This window comes from Oncorhynchus mykiss, chromosome 8, assembly GCF_013265735.2.
Source record: "Oncorhynchus mykiss isolate Arlee chromosome 8, USDA_OmykA_1.1, whole genome shotgun sequence".
In the NCBI taxonomy this organism is placed as follows: Eukaryota; Metazoa; Chordata; class Actinopteri; order Salmoniformes; family Salmonidae; genus Oncorhynchus; species Oncorhynchus mykiss.
Window position 1 is genome coordinate 32,689,902 of NC_048572.1, and position 17,228 is coordinate 32,707,129.

The 17,228-nt window shown below is 42.2% G+C and overlaps 1 protein-coding gene across 1 annotated transcript; it reads left to right on the forward strand.

Annotated features, from left to right (window-relative positions):
- Positions 1-1,627: 1,627 nt before the first annotated feature.
- Positions 1,628-6,769, forward strand: allc (allantoicase). Its single transcript, XM_021612378.2, has 11 exons — positions 1,628-2,323; positions 2,424-2,474; positions 2,578-2,665; positions 2,779-2,898; positions 3,541-3,620; positions 3,693-3,825; positions 3,922-4,077; positions 4,656-4,729; positions 5,033-5,141; positions 5,619-5,746; positions 6,312-6,769. Exons 1-11 carry the CDS (start codon positions 2,234-2,236, stop codon positions 6,465-6,467), a joined length of 1,185 nt encoding a protein of 394 aa, XP_021468053.2. The 5' UTR covers positions 1,628-2,233; the 3' UTR covers positions 6,468-6,769.
- Positions 6,770-17,228: the final 10,459 nt, after the last annotated feature.

Sequence of the window (17,228 nt, forward strand, 5' to 3'; positions counted from 1 at the left end):
CTGTACGTCAAATACTGCCCGAGACACCTTTTGTTACTTTTCTCCATACTCAAATGGTGAAACATTATTTGTGATTTTGTTCGTATCTATATGCGTGAAACGTACATTATTGAAAATGTTTCTCACAGTCAGTAGAAGAACGAATGGATTGGCGAGATTCTGGCACCGTCAACTTTTAGAAGGTTAGTAGGAAAGTTAATATACTCCCATTCAATGAACATTGAGTATTTGAAACAAAAGTTTAATTTCCCAACTGCTGTTTCTATAATCCTGCAGGCTCGTTATCATTCTCCATTCTTTATATTTCAATGCATCCAACATTATGCAGGCCCACCATGGTATTGGGCAGCTGCTATTTGAGAACTCATGGTTTGGAAATCAAACTCTGGTTACCTTACTGCAGAGCACATTGTACAACTGTTTTTAGAGAAGATGTATAGCGAGGTATGCTATACGTGCTAGGCTATACCATATGCATATGTAGCTGTCGTTTTTTTTAAACCTCCAGTCTAGCATGACAGACATCTTTCTCAAAACATGCTTTTATGTGTTTCCATGCTAAGTGTATGATTTAATGTTTCTAAGCCTGCTGCTAGTTACTTGAAATGAGACCATCATGCCAAAACATGATACAACAACTGAATTCACAGACAGAGATGGCTAATGAACCACAAATTGACATTTACAGTAGTTGACTAGGCTAGTCTGTTAACATTGGCTAGCTTTTAATAAATTGTCAACGAAGTTACCTTTATATGATCAAGACGATTCGTATTGCATACTGCATAATACTGAACAGAAATATAAACGCAACATGTAAAGTGTTGGACCAATGTTTCACGATATGAAATAAAAGATCCCAGTATGTTTTGCACAAATATGTTTACATCCCTGTGAGTGAGCGTGGCTACTTTGCCAAGATAATGCATCCATCTGACAGGTGTGGCATATCAAGAAGCCGATTAAACGGCATGATCATTACACAGGTGAACCTTGTGCTGGGGACAATAAAAGGCCACTCTAAAATGTGCAGTTTTGTCACACAACACAATGCCACAGACATCAATTTGCATACTGACTGCAGGAATGTCCACCAGCACTGTTGCCAGATAATTGAATGTTAATTTCTCTACCACATGCTGCCTCCAATGTTGTTTTAGAGAATTTGGCAGTACATTCAATCGGCCTCAACCGCAGACCACGTGTAACCACACCAGCCCAGGACCTACACATCAGACTTATTCACCTGCGGGATCGTCTGAGACCAGCCACCTGGACAGCTGATGAAACTGGGGAGTATTTATATCTGTAATAAATCCCTGGGGAAAAACTCATTCTGATTGGCTAGGCCTGGCTTCCCAGTGGGTATGCCCTCCCAGACCCACCTATGGCCACGCTTATGCCCAGTCGCGTGAAATCCATAGCTTAAGGTCTAATTCATTTATTTCAATTGACTGATGTCATTATATGAACTGCAACTCAGTAAAAGTGTTGCATGTTGCGTTTGCATTTTTGTTCAGTATATTTAAACTTCTTTCCAAAACATATTTATCGTATTTCAGTTTGGGAGCTAGCTAGCTATATATGTTCCTTTTCATCAGACAGCAGCTCACGTTTTCACAAGAGAGTCGAGTGTTGAAATGTACTGTAACGAACCTGGGTTTATAACTGCGGAAATGACAACTGGCTAGAAAATGTGAACATGCATTTTATGGAAAAGAGAGTTTCTGAATGACGGATCATGCTGCCTTTCTAAAAACATAACCAAGCGGTTCAGATTGCTGTTCGATTTTAGCAGGGCGCGCCTCCCTCACGTGACGGACCATAGCCCCGTGCAACTCTGGCCAGTTTAATATAACCCCATCATGGTTGTACAAGGTGCTCACGCTTTCATCCCACAAAAGAAAGCTAGAGCACAACAATCTTGAACAGATATACAGTATTCAAAACAAAAAAAATCCATTCCCCCACCACCTATCTCGTTTAGTTTAGTTAACACTGCTGTCAATGACTTCCCAGTCACCGGACTTTGCCCTGGTGAATTGATTGAAAGAAAACAGGCACCAGAAGAATCTATTCATTAGTGGTTGTGGACTGCTTTTTTAAACTTGGAAGTACAGGAAGCTGTAATATATAAAAGCAGATTTATCTTATTGTATGAGGTAAATGATAATTATTTTCTCAATCTGGATCGAGTTACATATCGGGATTGTAAATTATAGTCTGCAATAGAATGGCAGACCGAAAAGCAGTGAAAATTGTCAGTGGTCAACCAGACTTTCTGCAGTTTAATAACCTGGCCTGTGAGACAGCTGGAGGAAATGTAAGTCTTACACCATGGGCACAAGTTTGACATTTTGAAAACTGTAAATTACACAACATGAGACAATGTTCATCTGTTTACGTGCTCACTATCATCTTAGGTTATTTTTGCGACAGACGAATGGTTTGCACCAGCTAGCAATCTTCTGAAGGTACTGTGCGCACACTTACATTACTAATCCACTGTCATCTGTTGATCCACTACCATTCACATCTACCACCCTCTTCCCTTTGTTCACTGCACGTGGTTGGAAGAGAGAGCCACCAGAGTTCATAGCGTCTGCATTCACCGAGTACGGAAAATGGATGGACGGCTGGGAGACGAGAAGGAAAAGAATACCTGGTATAACTTGAAGAGACACAAAATGACAATCATTTCATTGGTGGGAAAATTAAATGATCATAGTTAGGCTAATCTGAAAACAGAAGCTTGACCATGTCTGCTTTCTCTTCCAGGTCATGACTGGTGCATCATCCAGCTGGGTGTACCTGGCATCATACATGGCCTGGATGTGGACACGTCCTTCTTTACTGGAAACTACTCGCCCTCTGCCTCTGTTCAGGCTGCGTGTCTGGGTATGGATGACTGTGTAACAGGCTGTGTTCACACAGGCAGCAAAATTCTGATATTTTTCCACTAATTGGTCTTGACCAATCAGATCAGCTCTTTTGCCAAAAATTGTGAGGGAAAAAAAATCTGTCTAATACCTCATGATAGGTTAGAAAGATCCATAGGGTGTTTTCACATATGGAATTCAGTACCCTGGTTTGGTTTCCTGGAGTGTTTGTCAGAATTCTACAGAATACGTTTTGCTTTCACAAGACAAGAAAATAACTGTTTCGGGGCGTGAATTAGCAAGGCCCACATTCTACATGACATCCGCAAACTAACCAGTGTGAAATGGCTAGCTAGTTCGTGGTGCGCACTAGTAGTGTTTCAATCGGTGACGTCACTTTCTCTGATACCTTGAAGGAGTTGTTTTAAAATAGAGTGAAACAGGGAGGTACTACCTGAACTTGTCCAGTAAGAATGCAGATTTTCTGTAACTTTTGTGGAGGGATAGGCAACGATGCTTTGAGCGTGATTGTCACCGACGTGTGCAGAGGGTCCCTGGTTCAAGCCCAAGGTTGGGGTGAGGAGAGGGACGGAAGCAACACAGTTGCAATTGGCAAAAGTCATAGTCATGTATGTTTCTGTGTTTTTGTCTGTCTGATCAGATGAGGCCCCAGCACTGACCCTGGAGGGAGACCGCACTGGCATGGCTGCTTCCGACAGTCAGTTTGAAGCAGTTGCTAAGGTACAACCGTTTACACTGACACTGTACACACACACTGGAGAAGATCAATTATCAATTGTGTTTGATTGACAGTTGCACTCTGAGTTGTGGGAGGAGCTTGTTCCTGTGACAGAGCTGAAACCTGGCTACTCCGACACCTGTCATAACTACTTCCCAATCACCTACCCCAGCAGAGTCACCCACCTACGACTCAACATGTACCCAGGTAACACCTCCACGTCAGACACTCTCTCTGCTATTGGTTACATCATTTCTCATCAATATTCCTGATAAAGGATCTGTACTTACGCTTGTGTTGCAGATGGGGGGATTGCTAGACTGAAGGTCTATGGCGTTGGGCAGAAAGACTGGTCTGCCCTGCCCACACAGGACCAGCTGGACCTGGTGGCCCTGGTCAACGGTGGGGTCTGTCTGGGCTACAGCGACGCCCACTTTGGCCACCCCCGGAATATGATTGGTATGCCAATGCTGTCATTCTGCAAACATTTCAATGGGGCTTCTGTCATCATACTGATTAAAGACTCAATCACTTCAGTACAGATGGTACTGGAATATAAAGTAAAAACAAATAGGGCAATATTTATTTTAGCACTATTCATTTGGAAATACTGAATAACACAGACAGATATAACACAGACCGATATAACAAAGGCAGAATTCTTTCAACCAGCTGTGTCCATCTCATTTGTTGATCTATCTTTCACTAATGAAGTGCACACATGATTTATCTATTTGGTAAATGATTCCAGTCAGTTGGGCCTTTGTGGTTGAAAGATCTTACTCCAATCTCGTGATGTACCTTTGGGATTTGTAATTGTTGTCGAAAGAAGCAGTGTGAGTCTTGAATAGTTAGGTCTTCCTTAATATATATATATACAGGGAAATTACTGGCAGGCCTGTGATATGTTTTAATGACGATGTAAATATTGGCAACGGTCCAGAATCTCATCGGTAGTGCATACCATTGGTAATGAACATATCAAAATGAGACAAGTCTATAGACTGGGTTGACCGGGAAACGTCATACCCTTGTAGGTTTGGGAAGATCTGCAAACATGGGCGATGGATGGGAGACAGCCCGTCGACTGGACAGACCCAAAAACCTACAGGTAACTCGTCACGTGTACAGGATACAGCGAGTGTAAACGGTACAGTGAAATGCTTACTTGCCGCTCTTCATCAACAGTGCAAAATAAATTCAGCTAAGTTTGGCACATGCCATAATAGCACTGGATCGTGTTCAGTAGGACAATTCAGAGTAGAACTTTTTGAAATGTTTTCTACAGAAAATCTGTGTTCTTTTTGGGCAATTTCAGGTAGTACCTCCCTGTTTCACTCTATTTCAAAACATTTTCTCCTTGGTGAACACGACACTGATGTATCATCTGGTGACATGATACTGTGCTCCACAGGTGGACGGGAAGGGCATCCTACAGGTACCAGGTTATGAGTGGGCCGTTCTCAGACTGGGGCATCCCGGAGTCATCAGCCAAATTGAGATAGACACCAACCACTTCAAAGGTAGAGTAACACACGCACGCACACACATTCTGTCTGTTCCAGTCACTGTTAAAGACTTGGTTACTAGGGTTAGGATTAGGGCAGGTAGGCTAGCGGTTAAGAGCATTGGGCCAGTAACCCGACAGGTGGAAAAATCTGTCGTTCTGCCCTTGAGCAAAGCAGTTCACCCCCAACAACTGCTCCCCGAGCGCCCATGACGTGGATGTCGATTTAAGGAAGCCCACTGCACTTCTCTGATTCATAGGGGTTGGGTTAAATGCAGAAGACATATTTCGGTTGAATGCATTCAGCTATGCAACCGACTACTAGGTATCCCCTTTCTCTAGTTATGACAATGTAACAGGTTAGATTACAAGCGATCACAATGGAGACATCCACATCTTTCGCCTCTGTTGTAAATACGTCAGTCCACTGTACAGACTACTGAGACAGAGGTTTTGTGTTTCTCTTACTGTATCATGTGATGACAACACGCAGGAAACTTCCCAGACTCCTGTAAGATAGAAGCGTGCCATCTGACCCCTGAGGAGGAAGGGAAGTATGTGAGTGGCAGGTGGAGCAGCGATCCAGGAAACAAATGGCGGGTGCTTCTGCAACCTCAGAAAGTAGGTCAACCATTATCCCTTTAATTCACTCCAATGCCTGGGCCCGTTAGAGCGCTGATCTAGGATCTGTTTAGCCTTTTAGTAAGTTCACAATGCGTAGGGGGGACCTGATCCTAGATCAGCGCTCCTACTGAGACTTTATCAGCCCATTTTCATCCAGAATGTTTTTTTTTCAGCATTTTAATCAATTCAGTGTTTAAATGTTCTCCCCATCCAGACAGATGGGGAGAAATTCAAGTGTGTGTGTTTCAAAACATATTATTTAGGTAAACAATATTGAATGTGCATGTATAACAACTAAATCAGGTCTTGGCAAATGTAAGGAGGATATCTGTCTCATCTGTGAGAGGTGTTGTGCTTCACACTTCACTCTCTAATGTGCCCAAGTTTCTGTGACGTGAAACATCTGCCAAAGTCAACAGTCCACCTAACTTACTTTTCCCCCCTCGTGCAACTGCTTAAGTACGAAAACGACTCATAACCTACAACCAGTGATGATAATAACCATTCCAAACTGCCACAGTAAAACATCAGTTTGGTGAGAACTGTTTCCTGTCTGTTCTAGCTGCAGGCCCATCACAGGCACTTTTACTCATGTGACTCGCTGGCGCTGTCTGGGCCGGTCACTCACGTGCGTCTGGTCATCGCCCCAGATGGAGGGGTCAGCCGACTCAGACTCTGGGGGCGTCCGACTTCCACAAGACACATCTCCAAACTGTGATGCATTAGGCCACATTATTGGATGAGTTTTGGTGAGCTCATTGTGGGAATTAATGGCCTGAGTGTAACATGTAGGCTACATATGAAGCTTAAAAAAATAAACTTTCATCTGAAAAGATACAACTGGGTCTAAGGAGATGCATAAACAATGTATGTTTTGACATTATTTTTGAGTTTATATTGGATGCAATTATATTAAGAAATCTTGCATAGCTGCAACAGTGGGTCTCACAGGGTTAAGCCGTTATAGGAAACAATGGTGTGTGTGTGTGTGTTGTGGTGTCAATGCCATGTGAAGAATTGTAGCAGACAGTAAACAAACAATGTTGGCGATTCAGCACCACGGACAGCGGCAATTGGAATCCCCACGCTCTGACCTTCAGACACTATTTAGGCCTAGTTGTAGGTTTGCACTGTAAACAAGCCAATAATATTGTAATTTTCCATTTGTTTCCCACATTCAGAGCGCTATCTAGCTTTTTCAACCACAAACGTGTTTTGTCATGTTTAGGCTACAATGTAGGTAAAAAGTGAAATCCGACACGCCGGCTTACTTAATGTAGCCTAACATTTATTTTGCCATGTGACTATGAGATAATAAGATGGAAGTAGACCGAATTGTAAACAGCTTAGTGTCTTTGAAAAGAATGTGTTGCTTTTTTGTTACAGACTTGCCCAGTTAAACAGAGTGATGCTGCCATCTAGTGGATAGACTCATCTTCAACATTTTCATTTTGAAGACTGATTGAAAATACTGTTATTGAAACTTAAAAGTATGACAAATAATTTCATTCAAATACTTAAAAAATAGTTTGCAGTCGTGCCCATCAGTAAGGAAAAAGAAAGAGGAGACACTCTCACATTCATCCTTGAATCTCCTATTTCACTATTTCATTTCAGTTCAAACTGTAATAAGGAATGTGCCTATGAACTGCAATTAAGTGTAGGCCTATTTATGTATTTGTTTATCTGGATAGCCTGCCCTACCCCATTACTTTAAGTAAAAAATTTTCATTGCAGCCTACCCAATGAGTTTAAGCTTCCAAAAGATATGCTGAAAAATATGGTAGCCTACATGCACGTGTTCTGGTGGCGTGCTGGTGATAATGGGATTTGATTGAAAAGCTAGTTTGGAAAAAACTGTCCAAAGCTTTTGAGTTTGTCTTAGCTTATGGGTTCGTAGTATATCCTGATGACGAATTCAAAGTGTAAGACAGTGATGAGGGAAAAGTGGATCGTACATGTTCTACCAAAACAAATCCACAATAGGATGGCATAGGCTACAGTGCATTCGGCTACATAGGCTACAGTGCAAATATTCAGGCCCCTTAACTTTTTCCGAATTTGTTACGTTACAGCCTTATTCTGAAATGGATTACATACATTTTTGCACTAAATTTACACACAATAACCCATATCGACAAAGTGAAAACCGGTTTTTAGACATTTTTGAAAATATGTTAAAAATATAAAACAGAAATACCTTATTTACATAAGTATTCAGACCCTTTGCTATGAGACTCGAAATTGAGCTCAGGTACATCCTGTTTCCATTGATCATCCTTGAGATGTATCTACATCTTCATTGGAGTCCACCTGTGTTAAATTAAATTGATTGGACATGATTTGGAAAGGCATACACCTGTCTATATAAGGTCCCATAGTTGACAGTGCATGTCAGAGCAAAAACCAAGCCATGAGGTCGAAGGACTTGTCCGAAGAGCTCAGACAGGATTGTGTCAAGACACAGATCTGGGGAAGGGTACCAAAAAATGTCTGCATCATTGTAGGTCCCGAAGAACACAGTGGCCTTCATTATTCTTAAATGGAAGAAGTTTGGAACCACCAAGACTCTTCCTAGAGCTGGCCGCCCAGCCAAACTGAGCAATCGGGGGAGAAGGACCTTGGTCAGGGAGGTGACCAAGAACCTGATGGTCACTCTCACAGAACTCCAGAGTACCTCTGTGGAGATGGGAGAACCTTCCAGAAGGACAACCATCTCTGCAACACTCCACCAATCAGGCCTTTATGGTAGAGTGGCCAGACGGAAGCCATTCCTCAGTAAAAGGCACATGTCAGCCCGCTTGGAGTTTGACAAAAGGCACCTAAAGGACTCTCAGACCATGAGAAACAAGGTTCTCTGGTCTGATGAAACCAAGATTGAACTCTTTGGCCTGAACACCAAGTGTCACATCTGGGGGAAACCTGGCACCATCCCTATGGTGAAGCATGGTGGTGGTGGCAGCATCATGCTGTGGGGATGTTTTTCAGCGGCAGGGACTGGGAGACTAGTCAGGATTGAGGGAAAGATGAACGGAGAAAAGTACAGAGATCCTTGATGAAAACCTGCTCCAGAGCGCTCAGGATTTCAGGTTGGAGCGAAGGTTCACTTTCCAGCAGGCCAATGAAAACAGCCAAGGCAGTATAGGAGTGGCTTCGGGGGACGTCTCTTAATGTCCTTGAGTGGCCCAGCCAGAGCCCGGACTTGAACCTGATCGAACATCTCTGGAGAGACCTGAAAATAGCTGTGCAATGACGCCCCCTATCCAACCTGACAGCGCTTGAGAGGATCTGCAGATAAAAATGGGAGAAAATCCCTAAATACAGGTCTGCAAAGCTTTTACCGTCATACAGAAGAAGACTCGAGGCTGCCAAAGGTGCTTCAACAAAGTACTGACTAAAGGGTCTGAATAAATGTGATAATTGCGTTTTTTACATTTTGAATAAATTTACAAACCTTTAAAAAAAAAAATACTTTTTGCTTTGTCATTATGGGGTGTTGTGTGTAGATTGATGAGAAAGAAAAAATCAATAATTAAATCCATTTTAGAATAAGGCTGTAACGTAACAAAATGTGGAAAAAGTTAAGGGGTCTGAATAGGACCATTTCTGTGCTTTGACTTGCAGAGAGTGGAAGAGGAATAGTAGTGTCAGGAAGCCAGGGGAGCAGGGCACTGACAATGATGCAGGTAGAGATATAAGCCACAGTATTGGTTCTCTACATCTGTCTTGTGATGTGGTCAGGATGAAAGGCTGCGTGGACAGTTTAATTCAAAGAGACCTATAAAACAATTATATCACTATCAGAACATGGTATTGAGAGAGAACGTAGATTTCTCTTACGTTTTCTTCTACTTCCTCAAGGTGCTGGAATAGCTGTGCTCCTGTTGTCTTTGTGCTGACTTGCGGTAACGCTGTGTTTCAAAATCAGTAGTTGTATAGTAAACTATTGAAAAACATGAACTTGTTTGACCATGCTGCAGGTGATAATTGTTTTGTAGGCAACGTTTGCTTTGTGGATTTCACCGGACAGATGTTGGTCTCTGGTTTTGTGGTGAAACAAACTATGTGTAGTTGAATTTAGTCCGCCACTGTGTGACTGTTGTCTTTTTGGTGTCACGGCCTTATTGTACATCACGGTGGCTCATGAACAAATTGATTACAGAGCAAACGCCGCAATTATCACAACAGGTTGTAAAATTGCTTTTTTTTGCTGGCTTGGCTTGGCTTCCTCAGTGATTTTACCCACGCACCACTACTGTGAGTGAGATTGATTTGATCATGCATTGCTTGTTTGTTTTGAAGTTCCCAGAGCTCAGTGAAAGTCCACCTAGGGACGTCAGAGGACAGTATCATCAGCAGTGTCCAGGAGCAACTGTCTGACCATGAGATTATGTCCTCTTGCCCACCTGAGCTGACTGCTGGTCTTTTCAAGGAGATGATTGAACAGCTCAACTCTGTCCTATCAGCAGAACCCTTTCTGGGCAGTCCTCCCCTGTTGCCTCTGGTACTATGGCAACTGAACAGATGGTCAACATAGTCCAGAAGTGTTTCAATGATCACACCAATCCAGAGGACGAAATAGATGTAATGAATACGTCTGGCCCATCTGGCAGGATCCTTGATTTCCGTGGCCATTGGGCTCATACAGACAGATGTGGATTTGGAGGCGTCGAAAAGAATTGACAACTTTGTTGTTGATGTCAAAGATCTTGTGAAGGAAGCTGAATTAGATAAGCCAACAAGCACCCAGAGAGATCCCCAAATGGCACGTTGCATGTCAAAGCAAATAACTATTTCAAACTAGAAAAACAAGCCAAAGCAACAATGGCTCAAGGCAAAACAATCCTCAGCCATATTCTCATTTCCAAAAGAAAAATGTCGACCAAACGGTGACTGCAGGAGAGCTTTCACAAATAGGGAATGTGGTTGGAATTATGCTGGAGGACATTGAGAAGGTAAGCAGTGGATGTGGTGAGGACCTGGAATCCATTTTCCTCTTTGCCAAGGTCATCAGCCAAATTACGGAAAAGAGTGGGAATTTGCTCTCCCTGGCACTCCCATCCCTTCTGAATAACCAGAGAGGACTATTCCACCCATTGTGAGATGTCCAGTCATCGACATGAGCGAATCCACTAAGCCAGAAACATTGGTGTGTGATGCCAGGAAATCCATGTCTGCTATAACAGATACCGTGATAAAGGAGGAATATCCAGAGGGAGAAGGGCAGGTTACTGTGATCTGACAGCTTGGATAGCTAGAATGGAGGAGGTCATATATCAGAGTAGGATTGGTGCTCTCTCCCATGATCTTACTCACCAAGTCAACGTCATCAGTGACCGTGGCGGCTGGAAAGATAGCATCCGATACAGTTCTTACTAAGCTGAAGAGAAAGGACAAGAAGGTTGGGAACCCAACAGCTTATGAGCTTGTTCAGCTGTTTGCTTTCTTTAGCATCAATGAGTTTGGCTCAGGGAGTCAGTGTGTTGGCTAGCACGTCCGAAGATAGGATTTCCTGCTCCACTTCTTCATCAGTATTCAGTGAGTGGCACAGTCAGTCTGTTTAACAAAGTTATGGTAAGCCAGGTCATGGACTTTCTGATGCCCAAAGCAGAGTGTCATCTTCAACCGAGGGACCAGAATCCCTCCAAGTATCTCTGTCCACTGTCACTGACCTAGGCAGTTTAATGAGTGGCAAGTCCTCCCCCTCGGCCATCTCTCTCCTGTGTCAGTGTGGTAATAATTGAACCCTCCAAAGTAGTACGAGGCTTTGAAGCCAACATGGACAGAGAGAAAGAAGATGCCACCAGTCATTCTGGTGTAGCTCAGAAAATCGTCAGTGATCAGATGTCGACGGGCCCAGATGTGGTCAAATATGGCTCGCCTCCATCCCAATCCTCTGACAACTCAGACATTGATGATGCCTTTTACCCGCCTCGTCAACACGCTAGGGGTGAGGCTTCTGTCCAAAATCCAAAACCCCAGTTGATGTCGCACGCACATCACAAGACCTGATCCCGACGGTAATGGCTGTCTTCTGTGCAATGTCAGGCTCCTCTGAGACCCAAGCTTATCCAGAGAGCCTGAGGATTCATAAAGAGTACAAACATCTGTCGGAGGAGTTTAGCTCAGAGAAAATCCTCCAACTGGCTGTGTCGACTCACGACCATACCTTTGATAGGATTCTTGTCAAGTCCTTGAGTAAAGAGCTCCTCGACATATGTAATAAGGCCCGCCTCAAGAACATTGTTCGAAGCCACCGGATCTAAAGTGCTTCCTCTGGCTGAGGATGCGGAGGCTGGCAAAGTGAAGTTCTCGTTCCTACAACGGCTTGCCAAAATTGTTCAATGTGAGTAAATAACTCAATTGCGAGTGTCCCAAATATAAAACCATCCATTCATTTATGAATCTTTCTGGTGTGTTAGATTCGGTTGTTGTTATTATTATTATTATTATTATTATGTTGTTTTTTTTCTCTTCCAAACCTTAATCCTCAAATAAGAGGAACAATAAGGATTCACACCTCTCAGAGTCCGAAGACCAGACTACTGCTGAGAGTAGCCTGGGTGAGAACATATAGCAGGACATTTTCTATTCCATATTGGTGTACAAAGAAAAGCTATTGGAAAATAAAAAAAATGATCTAGTCTACTAATCTCTTATGTAAAACTCAAGTTGCTGGTTCTCATGTATCAATGTAATTTGTGTTGTAACTGAGAATAGATGCCATTGTACATTATAACATCATTCCTAAATGAAAGTACATGTCAAATCGGTCTTCTATAGTGCCCAGCATATTTCCACATGCTGCCACATCTGCACTTCCAGAGGATCTTCTCTCCACGTCTCAACAGGAGAAAGCAAGCATACCCTTGTCAAGATGTTTTCGGCGATCTCCAAAAGGCCTGTCCAGGCCCTTCAAGCGCTTATTGGCTAATTGATTAAATATCATTGCATGAATTGATGGCCTTTCTGACTTCTTGTGGGGGTCATGTGTTAAATCAGATTAGAAAATAACTTTTTTTTAAATGTTAGTCTAGTAATTAGTGATTACCACTTAACAGGGATTAATGCAGGTTGAGGACAAGCGTGGAGTGCCACACAATTTAATCATAACATAGTCATAACTATATCACCATCTACACAACCAGACCATTACTAAACAGAGTAGTGCTGTCCATGAGTGTTGATTCTAGATGACACACACACATAAACGGTGGCAGGTAGCCTAGCGGTTACGCGTGTTGGGCCAGTAACTGAAAGGTTGCTGGTTTGAATCCCAGAGCAGACTAGGTGACAAATAAGCCAATGTGCCCTTGAGCAAGGCACTTAACCGTAATTTCTCTTGTAAGTCGCTCTCAATAAGTGGGTCTGCTAAACTGTAACGCACACATTAAATACTTTATTTGAATCCGCCAATCAAATGTACATTTAAAAAAAAGCATACAAACATTTCAAAGGTGCCTGTATGCCAGTCACTGAAGGGTACTGGGGGCACAGAAATAATCTCCTTCTTCTGCCTACGACAGCTGAAACAGGAGTACCCAGCCGCCAACAGCTCTGGCTAGTTTAAGCCAGGCCCACAAGCCTGTGTACGTGGCAGAGACCGCCAAATATCAGTGCCACCAGCTTGCACCTCCACCCAGGCTGTCCAAGCACGAGGGGCTGGTATTTAAGTAACTAGCCATCAAATGAGCAGCCCACTTCCAAAATGAGCTGTCGTTGTGAGGAACTATAGTTTTATCAGACATTTGTTCTGTTTTGTCCTGTGATGTGAGTGATCTGTTTTTTCACACACACACCAAATACTTCAGATACTTCCTACCTCAGTCTAAAATAACTGATGCAATATTAACTACAGGCCTACTTAGTTCATATGTAATGCATTCATAAAGGATGCAGGACACTCTGACGAGGAAATCAACAGTTTCTTTTGTTTTTTAATCATTGTAGAGAATTTGGTGCCATAATACATATCATACCTGCATATATCCAGTAGGGGGCAACATATACAGTATACACAAGACACAGGACCACTACATTCTATCATCAGCCACTCATAGGAATATAGTTTAAGATTTTTCAAGGGGTGCTGTAGCACCCTCAGCATCCCTACTTCCCTCAGTTATAGACATAGGGCCAAATGATAATGTACTACTAAAACTATAAATGCGATTGAACATACTTGGGCTTTGGGCTATCAAAAACCATGAAGACATAACGGATATAGGCCTACATGATATAATTGCCCAAATTGTAGTGGGTAGAGAATGATAGAGCAACCAATGATGACCTGTGACGGAGGCATTATTGACCACATGCTGGCGCCAAAACACATCGTGGGATTCAATCACGATGTATGCCGTTGTCCGTATGTTTTCACATTTTAGGGGCGAGGCACTCCCACACTTGCATCTTCCCTCCGGAACGAGACTCTCACGTTGCGCACAATAGTTCCTGGCGCCATCAGAGGTGTGAAGACTGATCAAACTTGAGTTGACATATGAAATGTAACTGTATGAATTGAATTGTGATGTTTGTAATCTCATTAGCGAATAAAGAGCTGAACATTTTCATATGTCTCACTGTACTGTATGTGGAGCAGATATTTATTTCCAGAGTTGCTCGACTAAACTGGTTTCATCAAAGCAGTAGCGGCCCGGTTGTGCGCTCATATTATTTAGATTGAGTTGTGACGATTAGATTAGAGGATGTGTGTGATGTTTTTATTCTCTTTGATTTCTTTGTTTTGGCTGGCAAAGTGAAGCTAATAAACGTTGGGGGTTATTGAAATTGGGTTCCTCCCTGGGTAGGATAAAATTAGGATGTTTGTCTCCATTCAATTTGAGTCATTTGTAATTACACATTTCCTGGCAACACTTTGACTTCGCCCACGGTTACAGTGTATGCTATGTTCTAGACAGACAAAATGTTACATTTTTATATTGACGACTTATGTTATGTACGCTTTTGATAATTGTATCTTATTGCATTCCTGTAATAAATCAATTACTTTTTTAATTGATACATACTGTTGTCCTCATACTTCAGAGTAATATTATTTGATTGATGTTATGGTTTAATGGTACAGTTAATTACACAATCTTATACTTTGGTTTCCAACTTGGTGTAACCTTCCGGTTCTAAATCCTTTCTGAGGCATGGACACGATAGTACTGGAGCTCATACAATCTTTGTTTATTTATTTATTTCTGGGACAGACAAAAACTTACACTGCAGTGTTAGTTGACGTGACTTTTCCCACACTCCATTAATTACATCCGCATGAAACAGTCTGTTATATTATTCTTGTTCCGAACGTATAGTATTTTAATTTTGCATATGCGCTCCACACAAAAGTATCAAATACAAAATGTACAATAGCAATCACATGGAATAAATACCCGATTGACAACACATTCATGCACATACCTGGGACAGACAATAACATACATCGCAGTGGTAGTTGACCTATGGCTTCTCGCACACTGCTACAGACAGATTTAAATACTATTAGTATAGAATTTCTCCTAAATTAATTCTGTCATCTCCAGAAAGTTGGAGTGGATTTTTTTGTCTATAATTACAAAATATGGGGAAATTGATGTCACGTGTGGATACATGATTGGGTCTAATGTTGCTCCAATTTCAATGCAGATCTGTGCTCTTCCTTAAAATATGCAACGGGGTCGTTTTACTGAGATTTCACCACCCAAGTATTGCGTAATGTTTGGTGAATGCAGATACTATTTAAGTATATTTCCGCTAAGTGAACCATAACATCATTTAGGTATCTACTTAGCAGAGTGAGTGCTGTAAGTGTTTATGCTTGATAACACATCCACCCTACTTTTTTTTTTGTCACCCTAACAATGTTTGATCTAGCGTGGATGACAGCCGTTAACAAGCCATTTATTTTCAAGCACTTTTTCCTGGTTATACGATCAGAATGGGAGCAGAAAGATTTAGGCGTCTCCTCCCCTATGACAATACATCTCATGTTCAGTAGGTGTCACTACAGCTCCAGCAAATGTTGAAATCCGGCAACTCCCTCAGTATTGATGCTATCGTTCCACAATGCCACGTTAAATTGTTCAGATAAGTCTGTCTGTTCTGTTCTGAAATGGAGTCTGAAGTCCAATATTTTGAAACAGTCTAGTCCTAGACTCTTAGTCTATATCATACCAAATCATGCAGGGCCCTAATCCTACTGTAATCAATTAGGATACATTATGTATTGTCTTATTCTTTATAAACTCTTAGCACAAGATGGAGGAAATACTTAAAGGCTAGTGCACACCACACTGAGGTGTTGTGAAATGGGTCTATGTGAGCTGTCTATGGTGGGAGGAGAGCTGGTCTCAATTTCACGCTAAGCAGAGTGCTAGCTCTCACTACTTGCGCTAAGTGGACAAAACATTAGGAACACCTTCCTAATATTGAGTTGCACCCGCTTTTGCGCTTAGAACAGCCTCAATTCGTTAAGGCATGGACTCTACAAGGTGTCGAAAGCATTCCGTAGGGATTGCTTGCCCATGTTGACTGCAAAGCTTCCCATAGTTGTGTCAAGTTGGATGGAAGTCCTTTGGGTGTTGGACCATTCTTGATACACGCGGGAAACTGTTGAGCGTGAAAAACCCAGTAGCATTGCAGTTATTGACACAGTGAAACCGCTGCGCCTGGCACCTACTACAACATCCCGTTCAAAGGCAATTCAATATTTTGTCTTGCCCATTCCCCCTCTGAATGGCACACATACACAGTCCATGTCTCAAATGTCTCTGGGCTAAAAAAGTTACTTCATCTACACTGATTGAAGTGGATTTAACAAGTGACATCAATAAGGGATCATAGCTTTCACCTGGATTCACCTGCTCAGTCTATGTCATGGAAAGAGCAGATATTTCTAATGTTTTGTCCACTCAGTGTAGGACGGATTCCATAGTGGTTCTCATTCTCTAAAGTGGATCTCTTCTTCTCAGAGATCTTCCTCCCTTCTTTTTTTTCTCTTCCCTCCATTTCGTCCATCCCTCCTCCCCCTTTGAGGTATATGATGTTTAGCTGTGAGAGCGAAACCGAAGTTGGTGGAGGAACCGAGATAGTTGACTCAGAATTAAAAGGTCAGTTCTGGCCTACTTAACTGGGTGTGTCTCCCATAGACATCAATGCAAAAGCAGCTGGGCCTGGTCTACTTAGTTCATTGACCTTTATTGAACCAGAAAAAAAAAACGGAAGTAAAAAAACATTCTCCTTACCAGCCAATTGGTTCAAAGCATTGCTGTCCTGGCAGGAAAAGGGACATCCATTTACACAGAGACAGTGGGGGTGTTAATAGTCCAACAAAATGCAATGAAGGAGGACGTTTTAAAATCTATATTGGAGGAAGGGAAAAACAAAAAGTATCCTCTGCAATGTTGATCTCATGAATATTGCAACTGTAATGATGCAGGGTAGGCTAAGCATTGAAATGCATGGAGACAAA

Bases quoted from the DNA above. Each gene is read 5' to 3' on its own strand.
- allc (XM_021612378.2), top strand. From the start codon at position 2,234: ATGGCAGACCGAAAAGCAGTGAAAATTGTCAGTGGTCAACCAGACTTT. The intron at 3,621-3,692 runs GTACAACCGTTT...TTTGATTGACAG, and splicing joins AGTTTGAAGCAGTTGCTAAG to TTGCACTCTGAGTTGTGGGA. The intron at 5,747-6,311 runs GTAGGTCAACCA...TGTCTGTTCTAG, and splicing joins TGCTTCTGCAACCTCAGAAA to CTGCAGGCCCATCACAGGCA.